The 23582-nt window shown below is 43.2% G+C and overlaps 1 protein-coding gene across 4 annotated transcripts in view; it reads right to left on the bottom strand.

The window, feature by feature from the left end:
- Positions 1-7170: 7170 nt before the first annotated feature.
- The window catches only part of dtnba (dystrobrevin, beta a), a 279394-nt gene continuing 262982 nt past the window's right edge, over positions 7171-23582 (bottom strand). Inside the window, exons 11-13 of one of the 4 annotated variants that reach the window (XM_078213018.1) lie at positions 17058-17117; positions 11524-11559; positions 7171-7545 (exon numbers count right to left, since the gene is read on the bottom strand). In XM_078213018.1, the coding sequence (XP_078069144.1) occupies positions 11555-11559; positions 17058-17117 (65 nt within the window). In that variant the 3' untranslated portion in view covers positions 7171-7545; positions 11524-11554. The remainder of the gene's footprint in view (positions 7546-11523; positions 11560-17057; positions 17118-23582) is intronic. The other 3 variants (XM_078213019.1, XM_078213016.1, XM_078213017.1) reach the window with 3 other exon arrangements.

Below are 23582 nucleotides of genomic sequence, written 5' to 3'. Positions count from 1 at the left end.
CACGAATGGGGCCAATCATATATATTACATGGTTTGAAGTCACCATTGAAAATGTGGCGGTAAAGGATAAGGTGTTACATCAAAAAGCTAAAGTGCAGTTAAAATAGTGGTAATTTAAATACAGGCTTTAACTAATATTGCAACTCAAGACAACTCAGTCTCAGTGTTTCTCTGATACCTGGCCAATTAAGCTTCAGTCTCATCAGTGGGGTAATCTGGGGTTTCAGATTGTATTACTCTCTGTAATCCACTACTAGGCAATGAACAGCTTCTGTGGTTGCTTGTAACCTTAAATAGACAGGGCTTCTAACACCTTTAGTCTCTTAATCTTTTTCTTAATGAAGGAATGGCATTGCAAAATAAAAGATGCCAGTCAATATAAAATTGCAAAGCTTCCATTGTTCAAGGAGGACCTGCAGAATTAGAAAACTGCCTGCAATTATAAAAACAAACCCATAACAAATTTATACATGTCCACACCTAATAAACATAGCCTTGCTGGCACTTGACTGAACAAAAAATGTGGCACTTAATAGCTTGAAAACAATTTAATTGAAACATAAATATCCTTGATCCAATAACAAACTTCAGCTGGGATGGGAAAGTATTTTGTTGGGTGGATGTAGAAAAATAATTCCAGAAAAAGGACAAATGTGCAATCAGACTACATAAAGAACCTAGGAGGGTTTTTTTAAACAGAGAGAACATGGGGCTAGATTTTACGCCTGCCCCAGTGAGATGTATTTTCAGTGAGGGGAGCAGGTAAACTATGAGAGGTGACAAGCTCACCACACTCCCACCCACAGCTCACCCATTCCTCATAAAAGAGCATCCAGGTGGACACAAAAATTAGCAGACTTCCCACCATTTAAAAATAACGGGCAATTGAGCTTGTAAACAAGTCAACTGACTCAAACATTATACTGCGTTCACTGTAATATGGTTGGCATGGGCAGGCGGGTGGGGCTGAGAAGGCTGTGTTTTTAACCCAATGGTTAAAAGAAAGGTTGGCTGCCTTTGGCGCGATGTTCTGTCCCTTTGTCATTTCCAGATATGGCCAAACACCTACTCTCACCCCATCCCTACCCCCACCACCATGATCTAACCTCACCTCACAGCTTCCCAATCCCTCCCAGTCCAAAATTCCATTCTTACCTTGTGCCAGAGGCCATTGTCTTTCCTTCCTGGGGCCTGCCTGCAATGGTAGCAGCGTCTACTACTGAGTTCTGGTGCATCAGAGATTGTAGATTGGCTGGCCATTAAGTTTGGGACTTCCTCCCACTGAGGGGTGCATGTCTGACCCTCACCTCTCTAAGGCTGCTTGGAGTGCATTACAGCTCTTGGACAGCCTTGTTTAACGTTAGTTGACTCAGGACTGACATCTCTTCTGGTGAAGTAAGAGCAATATGCCCCCGTTCCCCCATAAAACTCAACTCATGGAACTTGCTGAGTCATGCAGCGATTGAAGCAGACAACACAGAATCATAAAATCCCTACAGTGCAGGAGGCCACCTGGCCCATCGAGTCTGCACCAACTCTCCAAAAGAGCATCCCACCCATGTCACCCAAGGCCAGAATTGAACCTGGGTCCCTTCTGCACTGTAGGGATTCTATGATTCTATGACATTCAATATTGATTCTGCTGTCAAGCCTACAACATCACTGCAGCATATTTTTTGTTCTGTTTAAAACAAATAGAATCAGAAATATTTGTTTGAACCTTGCTTCAGTGCTCCACAGGAAGAATCTAATTCAAATCTAAAAGCAAACAAAATTCAGTAAAGCAGGAATTATACACCACCAAACTGTATGTTAACCAAGTTGTATTCAATGTTAACCAAGTTGTGTTCAAAGAACAGCTTGATGCTTATGTGAAGTAAAAGGGAATATACAGTTTTGGGTAAGGCAGAAAAGAGGTATTTGGCATTGGAGGAGCATAAATGGACTGTAAATGACAGCATTGACCAGTGGGAAGAATGGTGTGTTTTTGAGCTGTAGATTCAGGGTAATTCGATACAGTTTGGTGGTGTATAATTCCTGCTTTACTGAATTTTGTTTGCTTTTAGATTTGAATTAGATTCTTCCTGTGGAGCACTGAAGCAAGGTTCAAAGAAATATTTCTGATTCTATTTGTTTTAAACAGAACAAAAAGTATGCTGCAGTGATGTTGTACGCTTGACAGCAGAATCAATATTGAATGTCATAGAATCATAGAATCCCTACAGTGCAGAAGGAGGCCATTCGGTCCATCAACAACCCTGACAACAATCCCACCCAGGCCTATCCCCATAACCCCACCTAGGCCTATCCCCATAACCCCACCTATTTACCCTGCTAATCGCTTTGACACCAATCAACCTAACCCGCACATTTTTGGACCATGGGAGGAAACCTGAGCACTCAGAGGAAACCCATGCAGACATGGACAGAACGTGCAAACTCCACACAGTCACCCAAGGCTGGAATTGAACCCGGGACCCTGGTGCTGAGAGGCAGCAGTGCGAACCACTGTGCCGCCCCAATGTCTGTTATACGCAATGGTTTGAGCAAGTATTTGAGGGGACTGCTCGCTCGTCACTTTAGAATTGATATAAATGTTCCGGAATTACATGTTTTATGTAAACATTCTCATTGATTATTTGCCTGACAGGAACATTGTTAAAATACTTTAAACAATAATAAAATGTTCGAAATGTCGATAGCCTCAGAACAACCTACTTTGGTAAATAGGTTATGAAGGATTTTCAAATTCCATATGTTCACATCATTCATTTGGTTATCCAGTTTTTGATTGGTTTACGTTTTACAAGTCTCTCAATAACCCAAAAGAAGTTCCTTTATGTTGACTTCTATGTTTTATGATATGGATACATCATTTATTAAGAAGTAATTTATTTTCAACATCAGGAAAGCAAATTCAGCGTTCAAACACTGATCCCATCCTATCCCCGCCGTGTGTTTGGATTGAGCAGAAGGTGGCAAACCCATATTTAAACTTGGTGAATAGGGAAGCATCATTAAGGGCATAAAAACCATCATTTTTAAATAGTTGCTTTAAAAACATTGCATGTCAAGTTTTGAGGAATGAAGTACAGAAATTGTACAGCATTATCCTAGATCTTCTTTTAACTGCTATCTCAATGTGGAACTGCATGGAGCAAAATTCACGGGGATTGTGCACTTTAAGTGGATCACTCTCTATTTCCCTGCTTCAAGCTAAGCATGGACACCACTCTTTCACACATTAAACTCTATGAAGCTCTGGCTTTCAAATATGTAATTCCGTTTTATTTATGATTGAACCAAGAATAAGAACTCAGTATATTTTTTCTGCAGCACTATACCAGCACCACAACATAATAAATAGGAAATTGAAGTAATCAATTCCAAAAGTAAAATCAAATTTATCCATGTTTCTCTTTAAAGACATTTCTCTGGTTTTTTAAATGTTGTTTCTGTTGTGCATTGGGATTAGTTATTTGCAATCAGGGTGGTAAACACCTAATGTACATTGTAATGTAATATAGCATAACATTAAGACACCTTTCACAGATGGCAACTGTAGGTTGCACAGAACTAGCTAAACCATAGTCAGGCACCATGAATTTAAACTCGTAAAACATTAAGATACTATACAAATTAACTTAGAGCAACAGAATATACAACGTGGCTGATTTCAATGTGAAGAGTGACCTCACGTAACAATACTATAGTACAGGTTTTCTAGCTGATTTGAAATATATGAATCCCTCTAAAATTATTCATTTTCTATTAACAATACTGAACTAACTACAGCACTGCCTAACTCTGCTTGTGTTTCTGAAGCCCCTCTGCTTGCAGAGGAACGTCTTAGCTAAACTGTAGAAAGGGAGCATTTGACAAAGATAATTCATGCAGGTTTGAGAATACGGTAACATTTATCATGCTTCCTTCAACCTGTCCTGACAACCTTCAGCCCTTGGAATGCACTTTGTTTTTAATATTAAATGCTTCTGAAGTGCTCAAAGTTGGAGCGTTTGTTCTATCGTATTGGGTAAAGAGCACAAAGCACCACTATTAGTGACAGCAAGCTTACCTGACGCTGTGGGAATTGTACATCAGGGTCCCAATCAAATTTGGTGCTTTAGATTGAAAACTATTGCATTTATATAGTGCCACTGACATAGAAAAATGTCGCACAATGGTTCATAGAAGCTTAATTGGACAAAAATACAAAGAAGGTATTAGGAGGGCTGACCAAAAGCTTGGTCGATGAGGTGCATTTAGTGTGGGCCTTGAAGGAAGAGGATGTTTCAGTGAGGGAATTTCAGGGCATGGGGCCTAGATGACTGAAGGTATAGCCTACAGTGATGGAACTAAGGGAGGAGTGCATAAAATGGCAGTCAGACAAGAGAGAGTTTGCATGGGGGAGGGGGTGGTTGGAGGGCTGGAAGGGAGGGAGTGGCAAGAATATGAATAAGGAATAGAAAATGGACATGTTGAGTGACTAGCAGCCAACACAGGTCAATAGGTTAGAAAGAACATGGGTGATCGGGCAAAACAGAATTTGGGAAGCAGAGTTTGGATGAGCTGAAGTTTAGAGAGGGAAGAAATCGGAAGGCCGGCCAGGTGAATGTTAGAACACTTGAGCCCGGGGCTGACAAAGGCATGGATAAGGATTTCAGTGGCAAATGTTCTAAGGAAGGGAAGAGGCAGGTTTTCTGATGGAGAGTACATATATTGGAATCTCAGTTCAGGGCTTAGCCTGAAACGGTGTCCAGGAATGGGGTTGGCATTGGTGGGAAATGGCTATGTCAATGCCCTTCATCTATCTGATGAAATTACCATTCAACACAATTGAATTTTGGAGAAAGACTCTGACAACCTAAAGGCAAAAGAAGGGTCAGGAAAGAGCTGGAAAGCGAGTGCAGGTAAATTCAGAAATGCAACTATTTGACTGGATATTTCAATCAAAACTATGCAACAAGGTCCCAATTTCAGGGTCCTGGGTAACCAATGCAATTCATTACATAGTGTTGTTAGATTAAGATGCCGTTCAGTGGCAAAGTTGCTCAAAATATTCAGCTTCAGGCTTTGAAAACTATTCATCCCTTAAGTATGGAACTTGAAAATCAAATACAGAAATCGGCATGTTATTGAACCTGGACAAGGAGCATAGGATTAGAGAGCATGAGTATCAAACTAACAAGTCTCAACCAACATTTGAGATTACAAGACATTTTTCCCTCCAAAGTTATGACACCCAGTAAGGACGCCCAATTCAAGCATTAAGTAATGTTTCAGTTACAGCTTTAAAAACAACTTGAATGACCATCTGGCTTGGAATGGCACTTATGATGTTAAAAACAAGATTTTAGACAGAAAAATATGACTGCCATGTGAAACATTGGTCCAGATCTACCAGTCAACATCAATGCGGCATGCTCTGACTCCACCCATTTCTGCAACCCAACCATTTTGTTATTTTTGTTTAGTCGGCGTTTCAGATCTTGGCTGAGGCATCGATGAGTCAGCACAGACATTCGCAGTGAAGATTGTCGAGCGCAAGAGCAGGCAAACAAAGACAGGCCACACCCCATTTTCACAATAATAGCTGCTCTATTCAGGTCCGTCTGTCAAGGTCTCAAGTCCTACAGTAATTGGGTGGATGGGTGATTGAGTAGTTGAAGTGAATGTGTGAGTGACAAGGTGGGTGACAGAGTGGGTGGGTGAATTGGGTCAATATTGAGTTAGTAATGAATAAATTTGGTCAATATTCTCTGGTGTTTAGAAGAATGAGGTAATTGCATTGAAGCATTGAAGAATATGAAGGGGATTGACAGGGTAAATACTGACCCGTTGTTCCTCCTCACTGGGGAATCTCGAACAAAGTGGGTACAGTCTCAGGATAAGGGGCCGATCACTTAGGACTGAGTTGACGAGAAATTTCTTTACTCAAAGGGTTGTGAATCTTTGGCATTCTTTACTCATGAGGATTATGGATGTGCCATAATTAAGCACATGTATGGCTGAGATAGGCTGACTTTTGGTCTCAGGGAATCAAGGGAGAGGGGGAATGAGCGGGAAAGTGGAATTGAAGCCCAAAGTCAGCCATGATGATATTGAATGGCCGAGCAGGGTTGACAGGCTGTATTGTCTTCTCCTGCTCCTATTTCTTACGTTCTCACACATTATAAGAGTTGGATAGTTTTTTAAAAATTCATTCATGGGATCTGGGTTCTGCTGGCTGGCCAGCATTTATTGCCCATCCCTAGTTGCCCTTGATCTGAGGGCAGTTGACAGTCAACCACATTGCTGTGGCTCTGGAGCCACATGTAGGCCTAGACCGGGTAAGAATGACAGATTTCCTTCCCTGAAGGACATTTAGTGAACCAGATGGGTTTTTCCGACAATGGTTGCATGGTCATCAGTCGATTCTTAACTCCAGATACTTTTCATGAAATTCAAATTCCATCATCTGCCATGGTGGGATTCGAACCCGGGTCCCCAGAGCATGAGCTGAGTTTCTGGATAATACCACGAGGCCATTGCCAATTCTCTATATAAAGAGGATTGGACACTGCCTGTGGAGTGGTCTGGATTGTCCAAGTGGTATTTTAACATTTGATTATGTTTTTCAAGAGAATTTCTCCATTTCCAATCTGTTTCGGCTTTCTCTTTCAGCTTGATTGCTGCATAACAGGATCGTGTTTTGTTCAAGGTGTAGTTTGGGTATTATCTCTATTAGGTTAGAGTACAAATCATTTAATTTAGTTTTGACAATTTCAAAGAATTCCTCACGAACAGCAAGTAATTTAAGCACTTTCCAAGTCTGACACTTGCGCACTCGGCATCCTCCATTCTCAATCTGAGCACAGAAACCAATGAATTCAGGAAGGATCATGCTTAGGGCTGACTTTCACTGAGTAATGGATTAAGACATCAATAGAAGGAAGCATTCACATAGAAATGGATTTGAACTCAAAACACAAATTAGGAAATGGCAAGGACAACACTGCTGAGGAAATAAATGTTACCAGCTGGCTTAGGTAATGCTCAAAAGAATTACCTTAATATATGTCCTCGTCATTCTTAAATTTAAAAAAACCCACCGTACACACCAAGCATTAAAGGGCAAATTCAAAGTATAAATTGTCAGAGGACAGATATGAAAAATATAGCAGCAAAAGACACAATATTAATACCACTGTTTCAGTAGTTAATTTACTTAAGTTGCCAACATTGAGTTGGCAAAGCTTTCATTTTTATACGTAACAAAAAACAAGATCACGAGTCTTACAACAAATCTGTAATGATGAAAACAGTAAGAATTTGCTCAAGATGAAAATAAAGCATGCACGGTTCGAGAAGACAAGTATGAATGTGTTCCTGTGCCAAAGCCCTTCAATGAGCAGAACAAGAAAGTTTATTTTTCAGCAAAAGGATGTTTCTGTTTTTGTTGTCTTTTACATTCACATAATGGTGTCTTCAATAGCTGAAAGAAGTGTGGTCCAAATGGATCAACAAAAGTCAAGTATGATTGATTTCTTTGTATAGTCACTGTGCCTGCAATATATAATGGTGGGGAGAAGAAGCCAAGAAAAAAAACATTTGTCAATTGTTAACTTGATATACAATAATACTGCAATAATAAACATGGGTTAACAATGATGCAATTGTCTTCCAGGGTGGTAGAATCCTGACATTTAACAGTTCAATAAACCTCAAAGCATGAGACAGTGTCAATGCTCTGAGCTTATCCAGTGAGTACCTGAGTCCTTTACACCAGGAAAGCCCTAAATGATATCCCTATTCAATGCAGAGTTAGCTGATCTCAGCCATAGGTGACGGTGGTAAGGACGAATTCACTTAAGTTCCACAAACTAGGGAAGTGGCTCAATACGATCTCTAATGGTTGTTACTTATAGACGTAAAGCAAAAATAGGATTGGAATAGGCTGTTATGATCCTGAAGGCAATGGCATAGAAATATGAAAGGCTGCACTTTTGCAAATGGCCCGTTTCCCTGAATGGTGAGGCCACTGATACTGGGCTTTGGGCCTTGTTCGGATGGAGCTGTGATGGCACCAACAGCCTGCTGATGAAGAGACCAAGAGCAGGCTGCGCTGACATCAGCATGGTTTTCAAGGATATGGTTTTCAACAGCCCACGGGAAGTGGAGGAACGGATATGTCAGGAGATTCTGGATATGTGCAGAAAAAATAGGGTTGTTGTAGTGGGAGACTTCAATTTCCCTGGTATAGACTGGAAAGTGTTTAGAGCTGGGGGTCTGGACGGGGAGGAATTTGTAAAATGCGTACTGGAAGGTTCTTTGGAACAGTATGTAGATAGCCCAACTAGAGAGGGGGCTATACTGGATCTAGTTCTGGGAAATGAGCCCGGTCAGGTCGTCAAAGTTTCGGTTGGGGAACATGTGGCAAATAGTGACCACAACTCTGTTAACTTTAGGATAGTAATGGACAAGGACGAGTGTTGTCCTAAGGGTAGGGTGCTAAATTGGGGAAGGTTAACTATAGCCGGATTAGGCAGGAATTAGTGGTCGTTGATTGGGAGAGGCTGTTCGGGGGTAAGTCCACGTCTGGCATGTGGGAGTCTTTTAAGGAACAGTTGATAAGGCTGCAGGACAGGCATGTGCCTGTAAAAAGGAATGATAGGAAAGGTAGGATTCGAGAGCCGTGGATAACCAGGGAAATTGAGGATCTAATCAAAAAGAAAAGAGAGGCGTACGTTAGGTCCAGGCAACTGAAAACAGATGGAGCTCTGGAGGAATACGGAGAGAGTAGGAAAGAATTCAAATGGGAAGTTAGAAGGGAAAAAAGAGGTCACAAAATGTTCTTGGCAGACAGGATTAAGGAGAACCCGAAGGCATTCTATTCATACGTTAGGAACAAAAGAGTTGTCAGGGAAAAAGTTGGACCTCTCAGGGACAAAGGAGGGGAATTATGCTTAGAACCCAAGGGAATAGGGGATCTCCTTTGTGAATACTTTGCATCGGTATTCACAAAGGAGAGGGACTTGTTGACTGGGAGTGTCTCAGAGGGAGGTGTTGACCCATTAGAGAGAATCTCCATTACAAGGGAGGAAGTGTTAGGTTTTTTAGGTGACATTAAAACTGACAAATCCCCAGGGCCTGATGGCATCTATCCTAGACTGCTCAGGGAGACAAGAGATGTAATTGCTGGGCCTCTGACGGAAATCTTTGTCTTTTCGTTGGACACAGGTGAGGTCCCTGAGGATTGGAAGATAGCGAATGTGGTACCGTTATTTAAGAAGGGTAGCAGGAATAACCCAGGTACTTATAGGTCAGTGAGCTTGACGTCCGTGGTAGGGAAGTTTTTGGAGAGGATTCTTAGAGACAGGACGTATGCACTTTTAGAGCGGAACAATCTCATTAGTGACAGACAGCATGGTTTTGTAAGAGGGAGGCCGTGCCTTACAAATTTGGTGGAGTTTTTTGAGGAAGTGACAAAAACGGTTGACGAAGGAAGGGCCGTGGATGTGGTCTATATGGATTTCAGTGAGGCATTTGACAAAGTCCCCCATGGCAGGTTGGTTAAGAAGGTTAAGGCTCATGGGATACAAGGAGAGGTGGCTAGATGGGTAGAAAACTGGCTTGGCCACAGGAGACAGAGGATAGCAGTCGAAGGGTCTTTTTCCGGCTGGAGGTCTGTGACCAGTGGTGTTCCGCAGGGCTCTGTACTGGGACCTCTGCTATTTGTGATATATATAAATGATTTGGAAGAAGGTGTAACTGGTGTTATCAGCAAGTTTGCAGATGACACAAAGATGGCTGGATTTGCGGATAGCGATGAACATTGTCAGACAATACAGCAGGATATAGATAGGCTGGAAAATTGGGCAGAGAAATGGCAGATGGAATTTAATCCGGGCAAATGCAAAGTGATGCATTTTGGAAGAACTAATGTAGGGGAGAGTTATACAATAAATGGCAGAGCCATCAAGAGTATAGAAACACAGAAGGACGTGGAGGCTTTAGAGAGAGTGCAGAGAAGGTTTACCAGGATGTTGCCTGGTATGGAGGGTCTTAGCTATGAGGAGAGATTGGGTAAACTGGGCTTGTTCTCCTGGAAAGACGGAGAATGAGGGGAGACTTAATAGAGGTGAACAAAATTATGAAGGGTATAGATAGGGTGAACAGTGGGAAGCTTTTTCCCAGGTCGAAGGTGACGATCACAAGGGGTCACGGGCTCAAGGTGAGAGGGGCGAAGTATAACTCAGACATCAGAGGGACGTTTTTTACAGAGAGTGGTGGGGGCCTGGAATGCGCTGCCAAGTAGGGTGGTGGAGGCAGACACGCTGGCATCGTTTAAGACTTACCTGGATAGTCACATGAGCAGTCTGGGAATGGAGGGATACAAACGAATGGTCTATTTGGACCAAGGAGCGGCAGAGGCTTTGAGGGTTGAAGGGCCTGTTTCCTGTGCTGTACTGTTCTGTTCTTTGACCTGAAGCCAGGAAGAAGGTGATTTGGGGTGGTGGTGGTGGTGGGGGGCGGGGCTGGGGGGGGGGGGGGAGGTGGTGATGGTGTTAGGATCAGAGGGAGGATTAGCAGGCTAGAGGAAGCGGCAAGAAGGATCAGTGGCTATAGACCCTAGGAATAGCTGGGGCAGACAATCAGATGTTAGAAATGGAGGCTGGGGGGAAGGGGGGAAGAGCATGTCAAGGGATTGGAATAGTGTTGAGGTTTTGTTAAATGTGGGGTTGAAAGGAGAATTCCCACTTCTCCAGCTCCTTGTTCTGGCAAGTAAATGTGAAAAATTCACCTTGCAAGCCAGCAGGGTCTGATTTTACTGAGGCTAACTTATGTTGGCACAGGCTGCCTCAAGGAGAACCAATCTTGAAATCAGGCCTCATAGAGGTATTAGGGGCTTTAAATGCATATGCAAATAGCCTAGCGCCTGTTGCAGTTGTGGCTCTGACTGTCTACTGTTTTCCTTTCCCAATGTGGCGGGCAGTGCACCTTCAGCCAGAAATGCGCACGTTTCCTTTCTATCATACTGGAGGTTAAACACCCCAGTTAATGCTCAGAAAACAGAAACTGCAATCAAATTCATGAGCTAGCATTATTGATGGCTCAGACATAAATAATGGCCATTGGGCAAGATACCAGGGGGTGTCTGGTATTCAAAGAACGATTGGTCGGTAAGGACTCGAATAAAGGAGATCAGAAAATATATAAAAGGGACAAATTCAGACCAGGAAGAGATCAAGCTTCTACTGTGGAATATCAAAATAGACTTATGGTAAATCATATTGAATATATTGATTAAAATGTGTGAAGTTCAAAGCATGTCTGAAAATAGGCCTCGACATCTAAATTGTACATTTTGTGCAAATAAAAAACAGAATTCAATATCTTTAGCTTTGTTAGTTTTAAAGTCTGTTATTGGTTACAAATCAAATGAAGCTAATTTCTGATGACTATCCTAATATTTTAAATACTGCAACTTAACATGATTAAAAATAGCGAAAGGCGATCACTAACAATGATTAACTTACTTACTTGAGTTATTTTACACCTTCCATATTCCAATTTAACCTGTAACAAGATAAAGAAAGTTGAAAACTCCATATGGTTAAGTTCTCTTTCTTCCAGACAAATATCCTTGTCCTGTTCAGGAAGCTGACCAGCTCTGCTCCAGCTTACATGAACATCTCAGCTCCCTTATTGGAGGTTATTTACAGACCCAAATAATATAACGGCACAAGTTCAACCTCGTTGAAACAAATTGTCATCACAGACACTTTCTGACTGATCCCAGTTTAAGTGACATTATAAAGAGAGTTGCTCAGACCTCAAGCAGATGAACCCTTGTTGCTCTCAGAGCTCTTGAATAAATACCACTGGGCCTTGGGGATTTATTTGTTTTGAACCCTTTTAGCCTATCTCATTTATGGTGCAGTGATTGATGATATTTGTGATAACTTTATTTAAAGAGAGCATGTTGCTCATGTCTTCCCTTGTGAATTCTGAGAGAAAAGAGGCATTCAGATTATTTACTATAATGTTAACATCCTCAGTTTGCAGCTTTAATGGTTTTCACCTCTTCTGTGGCTGCCTCTTACACTAATGCACTAGATTATGAGAACATAAATTGGAAATTCGAATGAAGTGAGATCATGTAAGGTAAGGAACAAGCTAATTAATGGTTCAGAGAACGGAGCAACATTAAACATTAGTAAGGGTTTCAACAATATTTAAGCATTAGTAGCCTGGGCACACACCATAATGGAGCCCATCAAAAATGCACTTGCCTGATTTCAATAGCAATATTAGAAGTTGATCTTAATTAATTTTAGATGTTGTCACATTTCCTCTTAGGAATTTACACTGAAAAATATATTTGCATTGCTTTGGATTTGTGATTCTGCACCAGTTAGGCTGTGAAGTCACACAAAATAAAAAAGTTACGAATAAATAGATCGGTGATATTAATAGACTTTTACTGATTTGTTTTTAGGCAACACAAGTTGTAGCGAACCAACAGGTTTGGTGAATTAACTACTACTGGCCAATCTCTGAGAATCCATAATCTGGGATCAAATGAGTGAACATTTAGAACTGCATGAGACAACTTGACATGTACTTGAAGAGGGCCAAACTACGCGGTAATGGTGAATAGCAAGGTGTAGGACACAATTGGACAGCTTTTTCAAATAACTGGCACAGGCATGAAAGGCCAAGTCACCTCCTTTTAGGATATAAAATTCTATGATCTTATTGTCAAGGTCTGCAACAAAAAAATAATAAAAACAAGGTTTGCTTCACAAGTTTGCATATGTTTTTAAGAACTAACTGACCGTATAAAGGGAATGTAGGATATGTACTTTAGAAGGCCTTTGACAAGCAGGGCTGTGACTAAAATATTGGCATTTGGTGGAAGAGGAAATGTAATGGCATGAACGGAAAGTTAACTATAAATTAAAATCAAAGCATCAGGGTTAGTGATTGGTTGTGATATACTCTGCTTGTCAATGCTGGGTCCAGTTTGGTTCTTGATATTCAAAAATGATAAGCAACATCATAGCAAAATTTGATGATGACACAATGTTCAGCAAGCTGTGAGACAAGCCGAAAAATATATGATGTAAAATATGGTAGATGGTAACTGTAACTTAATGTGAAGTGTAACATGAAGCATTTTGGAAGGAAAAAACAGTGGGAGTGTACACTCAGTCAAAAGATGCTGAAATATCTGCAAGAACAGAGACAGAAGGGTGCAATACATTAGCCTAGAAATTCAAATGCATCCAAGAGCAGGGACACAGGGACTGAGGTGTATGTTGCATCTCCTGTTCACATGGGTACAGGTACATTGTGAAATTGGTGCCAGCAGCTCATAAGAATCATAATAACTCGGAGCAGGAATAGGCAATTTAGACCCTTGAGCCTGCTGTGCCATTTAATACAATCATGGCTTATCTCTTCTCAGATTCAACTCCATTTTCCTGCCCATCCACCATAGTCCTTCAAACCCTTACTAACTAAAAATCTGTCTGCCTCTTCCTTAAATTTATTCCGGGTTAGTGAATTCCACAGACTTACGACCCTTTGCGATAATTTCTCCTCATCACTAAACATCGGCCACTCCTTATCCTAAAACTATGACCTTTTGTTCTCGATTGCCGACTCTGTCAGTCCCTCTTATAGAATCCCTACAATGCCAAAGGAGGCCATTCAGCTCATCGAGTCTGCACCGACTATCTAACAGAGTATCTAATCCAGGCCCACCACCCCACCCTAACCCATGGTTAATCCATCTAACCTAGACATCTTGGGAAGCTAAGGGGCAATTTACCGTGACCCATCGACCTAACCTGCACATTTTTGGGCTGTGGGATGAAACTGGTGTAACCAGAGGGAACCCCAAAGACACAAGGAGAATGTGCAAACACCAAACAGTCAGTCACCCAAGGCTGGAACTGAACCCATGTCCTTGGTGCTGTGAGGCAGTACTGCTAACCATTGTGCCATCATGTCATGTATCATTTGCATACCTCAATTAGATCTCTTCTCATTCTTCTAAAGTCCAGGAGTGTCGGCTAAACTGCCCAATCTCTCTTTGTAAGACAAACTCCTCCTCTCTAGAATCAATATAATGAACCTCCTTTGAACCGCCCCAATACAACTATAACCCTTCTCAAGTAAGGGGACCAAAACTGTACACAAATTTCGAAGTGTGGTCTCACTAATGTTTTGTACAGTAGCGGCAACGCTACTTTCATATTGTATTCCTTTGACAATAAATGCCAAGATTCCATTTGCCTTCCTTATTATCTGCTGTACCTGCATAATAGTTATCTGCGATTCATGCACAAGAACACCCAGATCCCTCTGCACCGAAGCCCATGAATTAAAACGAACAAGCACGTTTCGAGTGCAAGCCTCTTTCAGCTGAAAAACAATATCCATTAATCCAGACCCAATATCGATTGGCCAACGTTTGGTCGTTGAGATGCATTTGGGCAAGTGGATGAGTGGGAGGAGCCATCCCGCAGGAACATGGCACATTTCTGTTAGTGCTTGTGTGGAAATCAGACTGGACAGATTGCCTGTCCCTCAGTCACCAGACTCTCACTGAGAAAGCTGTGCTTAATCAGAGTTTTCAGAATCTAAAAATGATGGAGAAACATCTTCAAGAAATTCAGAAGGATTCTAATTCTACTGGAGAGAGAAGGTTTCAATGTTGCAGAAATAGATGGAGCAACAAGACAGGTAGACATTTCTGAACGCGAGGGATTACATTGCATTGGGTCAATTCAGTGAAACTTAAAACAACTCATGAATAATTTGCAACTGATTTAAACTGATGGCTTCACCTATGACAAAGCAGTTCTGCTACTGCCCTCAAAACTAATCTTCTCTGTGTTCCTATCCTTGCTGCCCCTGCTCAATTTATCTGCTGCCGAAACTATGAACCATGACTTTGCTACTGTGAGACTTGATTATTCCAACATGCACCCGGTGGGACACCCCTGTCCGACCCTCCACAAACTCGAGGTTACTCAATACCCTATTACCTATATCCCAGCTGACTCTCAGTCCCACTCGCCCATTTTCCCTTTGCTCACTGACCTACACTGGCTCCTGGTCAAACAACACCTCTACTTTTAAGATTCTCACCTTTGTTTCCAAATCCCTCCATGGCCTCACTCCCCACACTGCCAGCTGGCATAGATTGCCCACTTCAGGCCATTGGACACTTTCAGGCATCCCAGAGCAGCTTGCGCTCATCCACACAGGGCAGGATTTTCCATCCGCACTCGCCCCAAAGCCAGAAAGCCCCGCCCAAGGTCAACGGACCTGCCCAAAGCTTGGGAAAATTCCACCTGCCCTCGCTGGAGTGTCATTAATGGAAGGTCCGAGGAAATACTTTATGGGAGACCACATGGGAGTGCCAGGCGAGGTGGTCAAGCAAATGAGGAAGACTTGAGGGACACACAGGGGCAATTCTTGATCATTTTAATGAACAGAGAGTTTAATTTTTTTAAATGTTTATTTAAATAGTATAATATGTTTCCTGAATCATTCCAGCTCATAAATTGATGTCTTCAGGGCAACCCAAACCAATACAGCAACAACACAGTTCAGGTGTGGTATGGGTGCACACACACCACCTGCCACAGCGGACCCTTTGGCATCAGTTTTAAGTTTGAAAAATGGGCGTGACACTATCAAAATTCCAGTCTATAAATTCCGAGAAAATATGAATGTAGAAAATCAAATTTTCGATATCCAAAGCGTTTTGTGCCTTCCAAATAGGGGCTGGGAATACAAGTTCAGAAAGTTCACAGATTTCTAAAAGGAATATTTAGGCCATAGATTGTTTATTGTGCATAGTGTGGTTCACAAATGTCCTTTCAATGTAGAGAAGGGAATCTGCTGCCCTTACCTGGCCTGGCCTACAGGTGACTCCAGACCCACAGTATGTGCCCTCTTGACTGCCCTCTGAGATGACCTAGTAAATCACTCAGTTGTACTAAGCCGCTACAGTAAAGTCAAAAAGAAAAGAAAATCGGATTACCTGGCATTAACATTGGCGCAACCTGACAAATCCTTCTTAATAACATCTGGGAGCTATTGCCAAAAATTGGGAGAGCTGTCCCAGACTAGTACAACACCTTGCAAACAAACCTTGGCCACCAAGCAGGACAAGGGCAATAGATGCATGGGAACACCACCACCTGCAAGTTCCCCTCGAAGCCACACACCATCCTGACTTGAAGCTATATTGTCATTCCTTCACTGTCACTGGGTCAAAATCCTGGAACTCCCTTTCTAACCAGGACTGTGAGCGTACCTACATCAGATGGCCTGCACTGATTCAAGGAGGCAGCTTATTACCAACTTCTCAAGGGTAATTAGGGATGGACAATAAATGCTGGCCTAGCCAGTGATACATACACCCTGTGAAGGAATAAAACCATCCATTACTTTGCTGATGAATGAGTGTAGACTCATTCTGTAGATGGGGTGACAGTTGGCCGGGTTGGATCTGTCTTGCGTTTGTGGATAGAACATACCTGGCAATTTTCCACTTTGTTGGGTATTGTTGCTGCAGGGTAATAGCTGCGCTAGGAACACAGCTAATTCTGAAGCACTAACAAATGGCTATATGTTTTGAGGGTTTGCTGTATCCAGTGCATGAGGAGTGAATCGAATAGGCTGAGGAGCAACTGGCTTCTGGGATGGTGGGGAGCCCAGGAGGATGATCCAACTCGGCACTTGAGGTTGAAGATGGATAAAAGCCCATTTGTCTTTTGCATTTATGCTCCAACAAAGAGTTGGCACGGACATTGGCTGGATAGTCTCTTTCTATGCTGATAATTGTTCTAGTCTAGAACTAAGCAATCCAGATATGGTTAGGCATTCTTCACCTTTTCCCTGCTGGTACCTGCTCATTAGTACAGACTGCTTTTCTTTGTTGAATGTCGACATTTCCACAGAACACCAAGTTAATAAAACATTTTAAAAACAACTAAACATGGAAAATGCTCAAGCACAGCCCAATTATATATACTTTTTAATGTACTCACTCCTTTCTTTTCCATTCTGCAGTTTCTCTGCTTCTTCCTCATCTTCACACCCTTCATCTGCTGAAGAAAACGAGGCTGGTAAGTGACAGTATTCTGTGCAAGTGACCTATACAGTGAGCGCAGCTCTGCTTAGGCATAGTACAGGTAGCCAAGCATGGTCAAAGCAGGACAACAATTCTTATGTTTCTTCAGCTAGATTCTGTGCCGAGATACTTTTAAGTTGTTTAATGGAACCATTAAAATTGACAAAGTGATGGAGTTTTCAAGCTAGAATTTCTCAACATCGATTCAGCAACTGTTAATGGATCAGTGAAGAAAAATTCCTTCCCTTGGTAGGCAAAGCTCAGTTGTAACAACATTTTTAAAAGAATGCATTTACTATTTCATTACATCTAACGTACCGAGGATATCTCCCACAAACTCATTTAATTCTGAAGAGTTTACAGTACGTGTTAGAACTTAGTCAACAGTCCACTTAATAATATTTCTATGGCAACACTGCATATGTACAGTGTGAATTAATCTCGTTTGGACATTGTATCAGAAAAGGTAAACAATAGCAGTATTTGTTCCAAAGATGGAGGTTTATTCCACTTTTAATAGCTTACTTGCACAAGTCTAATGTGGTGCAGTTCACTTATTATGCTGAAACTTAGTTGTGTTAACAAGTATGTAAAATTTGAATGATAAAAATTCCAATGTTAGTTTATTCAGATATTACGGGTGGGGGATTGCCCGGGTTTGCTAATTCCCAGCGAAGTTTCACCATGGCCCGGAGAATTGGGCATTTGGCAAAATACAGGTTTGGCGGCCTACCCCTGGTCCACCCCACCAGTCCCGATCCGGTTCCTGCCCATAGCGGACAGGAACCCGTTAGATATTCAAATGAACTACTTTAAATATAATTAGCGGGCTTGAAGCCTGATCTAAATACCTCCTGATATTCACACGCCTCCCTCGTGGGATCTGCAGCGAGTGGGTTTTCATACAGATCTTCACAAATGAGGGCCTGGCATGTTGGACCCGAGGATCGAGGAAACACCACCAACCGCTCAGCCATGAGAAGCGTCCTCTCCCCCACACCACATAGGCATGAAGTTTATCCAAACCAAATGCACACTCAGCCCCCTTCCCCCTCAGACACCCCAATTAGCCTCCCTTCAGGCTATGCACCCTGGCAGTGTCAACAGTGCACTGTCCCCTGGCACCCTGACACTGACACTCTGGCCTAGGTCCAGTGGCCATTTATCCCTCTGCTGCTGTAGAGGACAGGTTCCTCAAGGGTCCTGGGGGTTGGGTGGTCCCAGGCTGGGGGCAAGGGGTTGATCTCACCATTCTCTGCTTGATTGGGGGTGTTGTGGCTGGACTGCCCCTTCTAGCCCTGGCAGACCTGAAGATCACCCTGGCATGGTAATTTCAGGCAGCCCTGTGATCAATTTCTGCATTCCTGCCCATCAGCTGTGCAAATTCTCAAGTGGTCAAGTCACTTTAATCTCCATGCCCCCTAGTCACCTGGCAGGACTTGAAATCATTGCAGCACTCCATTGTGCAGCAGAGATTTTCTTGTCTCCCTGTCAGAAGCTACAGGTGTGAGCAGACCCCTTTAAAGTCTTCTGACAGACAGGAAATGTCAATTTCACCTTGGGGGTAGCTGGTTTCCAGTCTGCCCAGCTGTGCACTCAGCCCCAATGTTTACACATAGCATTGGTTTGTAGCTTCCTAGCAAGCTGAGATCTTTGAAAGCCTCTCCATTGCATTTGGAGCCTTTGATAGAACATAGAACATAGAACAGTACAGCACAGAACAGGCCCTTCGGCCCACGATGTTGTGCCGAGCTTTATCTGAAACCAAGATCAAGCTATCCCACTCCCTATCATCCTGGTGTGCTCCATGTGCCTATCCAATAACCGCTTAAATTTTTCTAAAGTGTCTGACTCCACTATCACTGCAGGCAGTCCATTCCACACCCCAACCACTCTCTGCGTAAAGAACCTACCTCTGATATCCGTCCTGTATCTCCCACCACGAACCCTATAGTTATGCCCCCTTGTAATAGCTCCATCCACCCGAGGAAATAGTCTTTGAACGTTCACTCTATCTATCCCCTTCATCATTTTATACACCTCTATTAAGTCTCCCCTCAGCCTCCTCCGCTCCAGAGAGAACAGCCCTAGCTCCCTCAACCTTTCCTCATATGACCTACCCTCCAAACCAGGCAGCATCCTGGTAAATCTCCTCTGCACTCTTTCCAGCGCTTCCACATCCTTCTTATAGTGAGGTGACCAGAACTGCACACAATATTCCAAATGTGGTCTCACCAAGGTCCTGTACAGTTGCAGCATAACCCCACGGCTCTTAAACTCCAACCCCCTGTTAATAAAAGCTAACACACTATAGGCCTTCTTCACAGCTCTATCCACTTGACTGGCAACCTTTAGAGATCTGTGGATATGAACCCCAAGATCTCTCTGTTCCTCCACAGTCTTCAGAACCCTACCTTTGACCCTGTAATCCACATTTAAATTTGTCCTACCAAAATGAATCACCTCACATTTATCAGGGTTAAACTCCATTTGCCATTTTTCAGCCCAGCTTTGCATCCTATCTATGTCTCTTTGCAGCCTACAACAGCCCTCCACCTCATCCACTACTCCACCAATCTTGGTGTCATCAGCAAATTTACTGATCCACCCTTCAGCCCCCTCCTCTAAGTCATTAATAAAAATCACAAAGAGCAGAGGACCAAGCACTGATCCCTGCGGCACACCGCTAGCAACCTGCCTCCAATCCGAAAATTTTCCATCGACCACCACCCTCTGTCTTCGGTCAGACAGCCAGTTACCTATCCAATCGGCCAACTTTCCCTCTATCCCACACCTCCTCACTTTCATCATAAGCCGACCATGGGGGACCTTATCAAACGCCTTACTAAAATCCATGTATATGACATCAACTGCCCTACCTTCATCAACACACTTAGTTACCTCCTCAAAAAATTCTATCAAATTTGTGAGGCACGACTTGCCCTTCACGAATCCGTGCTGACTATCTCGGATTAATCCGCATCTTTCTAAATGGTCGTAAATCCCATCCCTAAGGACCCTTTCCATCAATTTACCAACCACCGAAGTAAGACTAACCGGTCTATAATTACCAGGGTCATTTCTATTCCCTTTCTTAAACAGAGGAACAACATTCGCCATTCTCCAGTCCTCTGGCACCATCCCCGTGGACAGCGAGGACCCAAAGATCAACGCCAAAGGCTCTGCAATCTCATCCCTTGCCTCCCACAGAATCCTAGGATACATTTCATCAGGCCCAGGGGACTTATCGACCTTCAGTTTATTCAAAACTGCCAAGACATCCTCCCTCCGAACATCTATTTCCTCCAGCCTATTAGCCTGTAACACCTTCTCTTCCTCAAAAACATGGCCCCTCTCCTTGGTGAACACTGAAGAAAAGTATTCATTCATCACCTCGCCTATCTCTACTGACTCCATACACAAGTTCCCACTACTGTCCTTGACCGGCCCTAACCTCACCCTGGTCATTCTTTTATTCCTCACATAAGAGTAAAAAGCCTTGGGGTTTTCCTTGATCCGACCCGCCAAGGACTTCTCATGTCCCCTCCTAGCTCTCCTAAGCCCCTTTTTCAGCTCATTCCTTGCTAACTTGTAACCCTCAATCGAGCCATCTGAACCTTGTTTCCTCATCCCTACATAAGCTTCCCTCTTCCTTTTCACAAGACATTCCACCTCTTTTGTGAACCATGGTTCCCTCACTCGGCCATTTCCTCCCTGCCTGACAGGAACATACCTATCAAGGATCTGTAACAAATTTATGGTGTAGTGCCTCATAAAAGATTCAACTGCCAGCTCAAGGGATTTCTATCATCCTCCAGCCACCTGTGTTTATTTTTATTTCCCTTCACGTTTGAATGCACTTCAAGTACCCCACAGAATGCTGACCGAGTCTAAGCTTGATTGACAGTTTGTGGTTTAACTTCCAAACCACTTCAGAGGGGAAAATGGCCACCTGACTTTCCTCCTCGAGCCCCCTTGGGATCCAAGACGCCAGGCCAAGGTATCAGTGCCGGGGGCAGTGCAGGGTTGACATTGTGAAGTGGCCCGAAGGGAGGCTGAATTGGGGGTCTGAGGGGGGACCTGAATGGGGCAAGGGAGCTGAGTCGGGGGCCTGGGGGAGTTGGGTCAGCTTCAGGCCTGCACTGCGTGGGGGCAATACGCATTATTTGTGGAGGGGAGGATGCCTCTCTTTGGTGGTGCTCTGCTGGTCAATATGGGACCACCATTTATTTTTTTCTGGGTGGGGGACCTGTCACTGAGCACGGAGATTGGGGTGTCCTTTAAAAATGGTGGTCCAATCTCGGGACAGCCAAGGTGGCTGGCAGGTTGTTTGAAATGAGCCTGGTAGCATCTTTCAATAGTCCCACCTGAAAGACGCTGCCTGCGCCAGTGGGGAACACCCACAATTCCTACTGACGTCAAAATTTGGCCTGTTTTTTTTTAGAGGAATGGAGGGTAGGGGCGTGGGGCAGAATTGAAGCAACTGAACCATAGTTGGTAAAATAGCCAACATCAGTGTCAGGGACATTGCAACTAATACAAGAGGTGGAAGAGTGGTAATGTCACTGGATTAGCAATCCAGAGGCCTAGGCTAATGCTCTGGAGACATGGGTTCAAATCCCAGCATGGCAGCCGGTAAAATTTAAACTCATTTAATAATTCTGGAATTAAAATGCTAGTCTCAGTAATGGGGAGTATGAAACAGTTGTGAATTGTTGTAAAAACCCATCTAGTTCACTAATGTCCATCCTCCAGTGAAGGAAATCTGCCATCCTTACCAGGTCCGGCCTACATGTGACTCCAGACACACAGCAATGTGGCTGGCTTGAAATGCCCTCTGAAAGGGCCCAGCCAGCTACTCAGTATCAATCTACAACAGAAAAGTCATTAAGGAATAAAATGGGACAGATCACGCAGCATCCACCTAAACACCAGAAATGACAACTGCGCAGTCCTCCTCACCAACATACTGAAGTCAATGAGAACCAGCAGGAAAACTCTCCATTGGCTAGAGTCATACCTAACAGAAAGTAAGATGGCTGTAGTTGTTGGAGATCAATCATTTCAAATCCAGTAAATTGCTGAAGAAGTGCCTCAGGATACTGTCATAGTCTCAGCCACCTTCAGCTTCTTTATCAATGTCCATCCCTCCATCGTAAGATCAGAAGAGGTCATTTTTCTGATGATTGCACAGTGTTCAGTTCCATTCACAACTTCCCAGACAAAGAAGCCAACTGTGGCCACATGCAGCAAACCACAAGAACATTCAAGTTTCGATTGGTAAACGGCAAATAATATTTATACCGCATAAGTGTTAGGCAATCTGCAACAAGAGAGTCGAATAACCTCCCTTGATATCTGATGGCATTATCATTGCCGAACCAACATCAACATCCTGACAGTCATCACTGACCTGAAACTTAATTGCATCAGTTCTGGCTCGGGATGCTGCAGCAAGTAACTCACTGTTCGACTCCCGAAAGCCTGCCAGCATTTACAAATCATAATTTCGAGTGTGATGGAATGGTCTCCATTTGCCTGGATGAGTGCAATTCCAACAACAGTCAAAAAAGTCAACATCATCTGGGCCAAAGTTGTCCATTTGATTGGGTCCCCATCCACCACCTTAAATATTCACTCCCTTCACGACTGGCATACAGCAGCTGCAGAGTTTACCATCCATATGGTTCACTGCAATAATTCACCAAGGCTTCTTTGACAGCAGTTCCCAAGCCTGTGATCACTATTATCCAGATGGACAAGGGCAACAGGTGCATTGGAATACTACCATTTGCAAGGACAAGTCACATGTCATCTTGACTTGAACTATAGCATCATTCCATCATCATCATTGGGTCCTGGAACATAAAGGATTACTAAACTTATTTACTAAATCCGAAGTCCAAAGACGTAGAGGTTAGATGGATTGACTGTACTAAAGTGCTCCTTAGTGTTCAAAGATGTGTAGGTTAGGTTGATTAGCCATGGTAAATATGAAGGGGATAGGGATAGGTTGGAGGGGAGGGCCTGGGTGGGATGCTCTTTTAGAGAGTCAGTGCAGACTAATGGGCCCTCTTTGTGCACTGTAGTGATTCTATGGTTCTGTGATGCAATGGTTCTAACAGCACTGTGAGTGCACTACACCACACAAACTGCAGCAGTTTAAGAAGACAAGTCATTGGCACCTTTATAATGGCAATTAAAGATGGGCATTGTCGGTGATGCCCACTTCTCATGAACAAATCAGATAAAAACATGCCATACTTGCTGCTCCCCCACGTGCATGCGGAAAAGCCCATTGGGAAACCCAATCATAAGGCCTGGTTTGAGATGTGGACTCATGGGTTGAGTTTCAGAGAAACAAGATGCTGCTGCTGAAGCTCATCACCTCCTATTGGTGGATTCTCAGTTCCATGAGCGTGATAAGTATCCATCCTATAGC

Source organism: Mustelus asterias, chromosome 5 (genome assembly GCF_964213995.1).
Source record: "Mustelus asterias chromosome 5, sMusAst1.hap1.1, whole genome shotgun sequence".
NCBI classification, from domain to species: Eukaryota; Metazoa; Chordata; class Chondrichthyes; order Carcharhiniformes; family Triakidae; genus Mustelus; species Mustelus asterias.
Note: the sequence above shows the minus strand (reverse complement) of the source record. Positions and strands in the feature narration are given on the sequence as shown.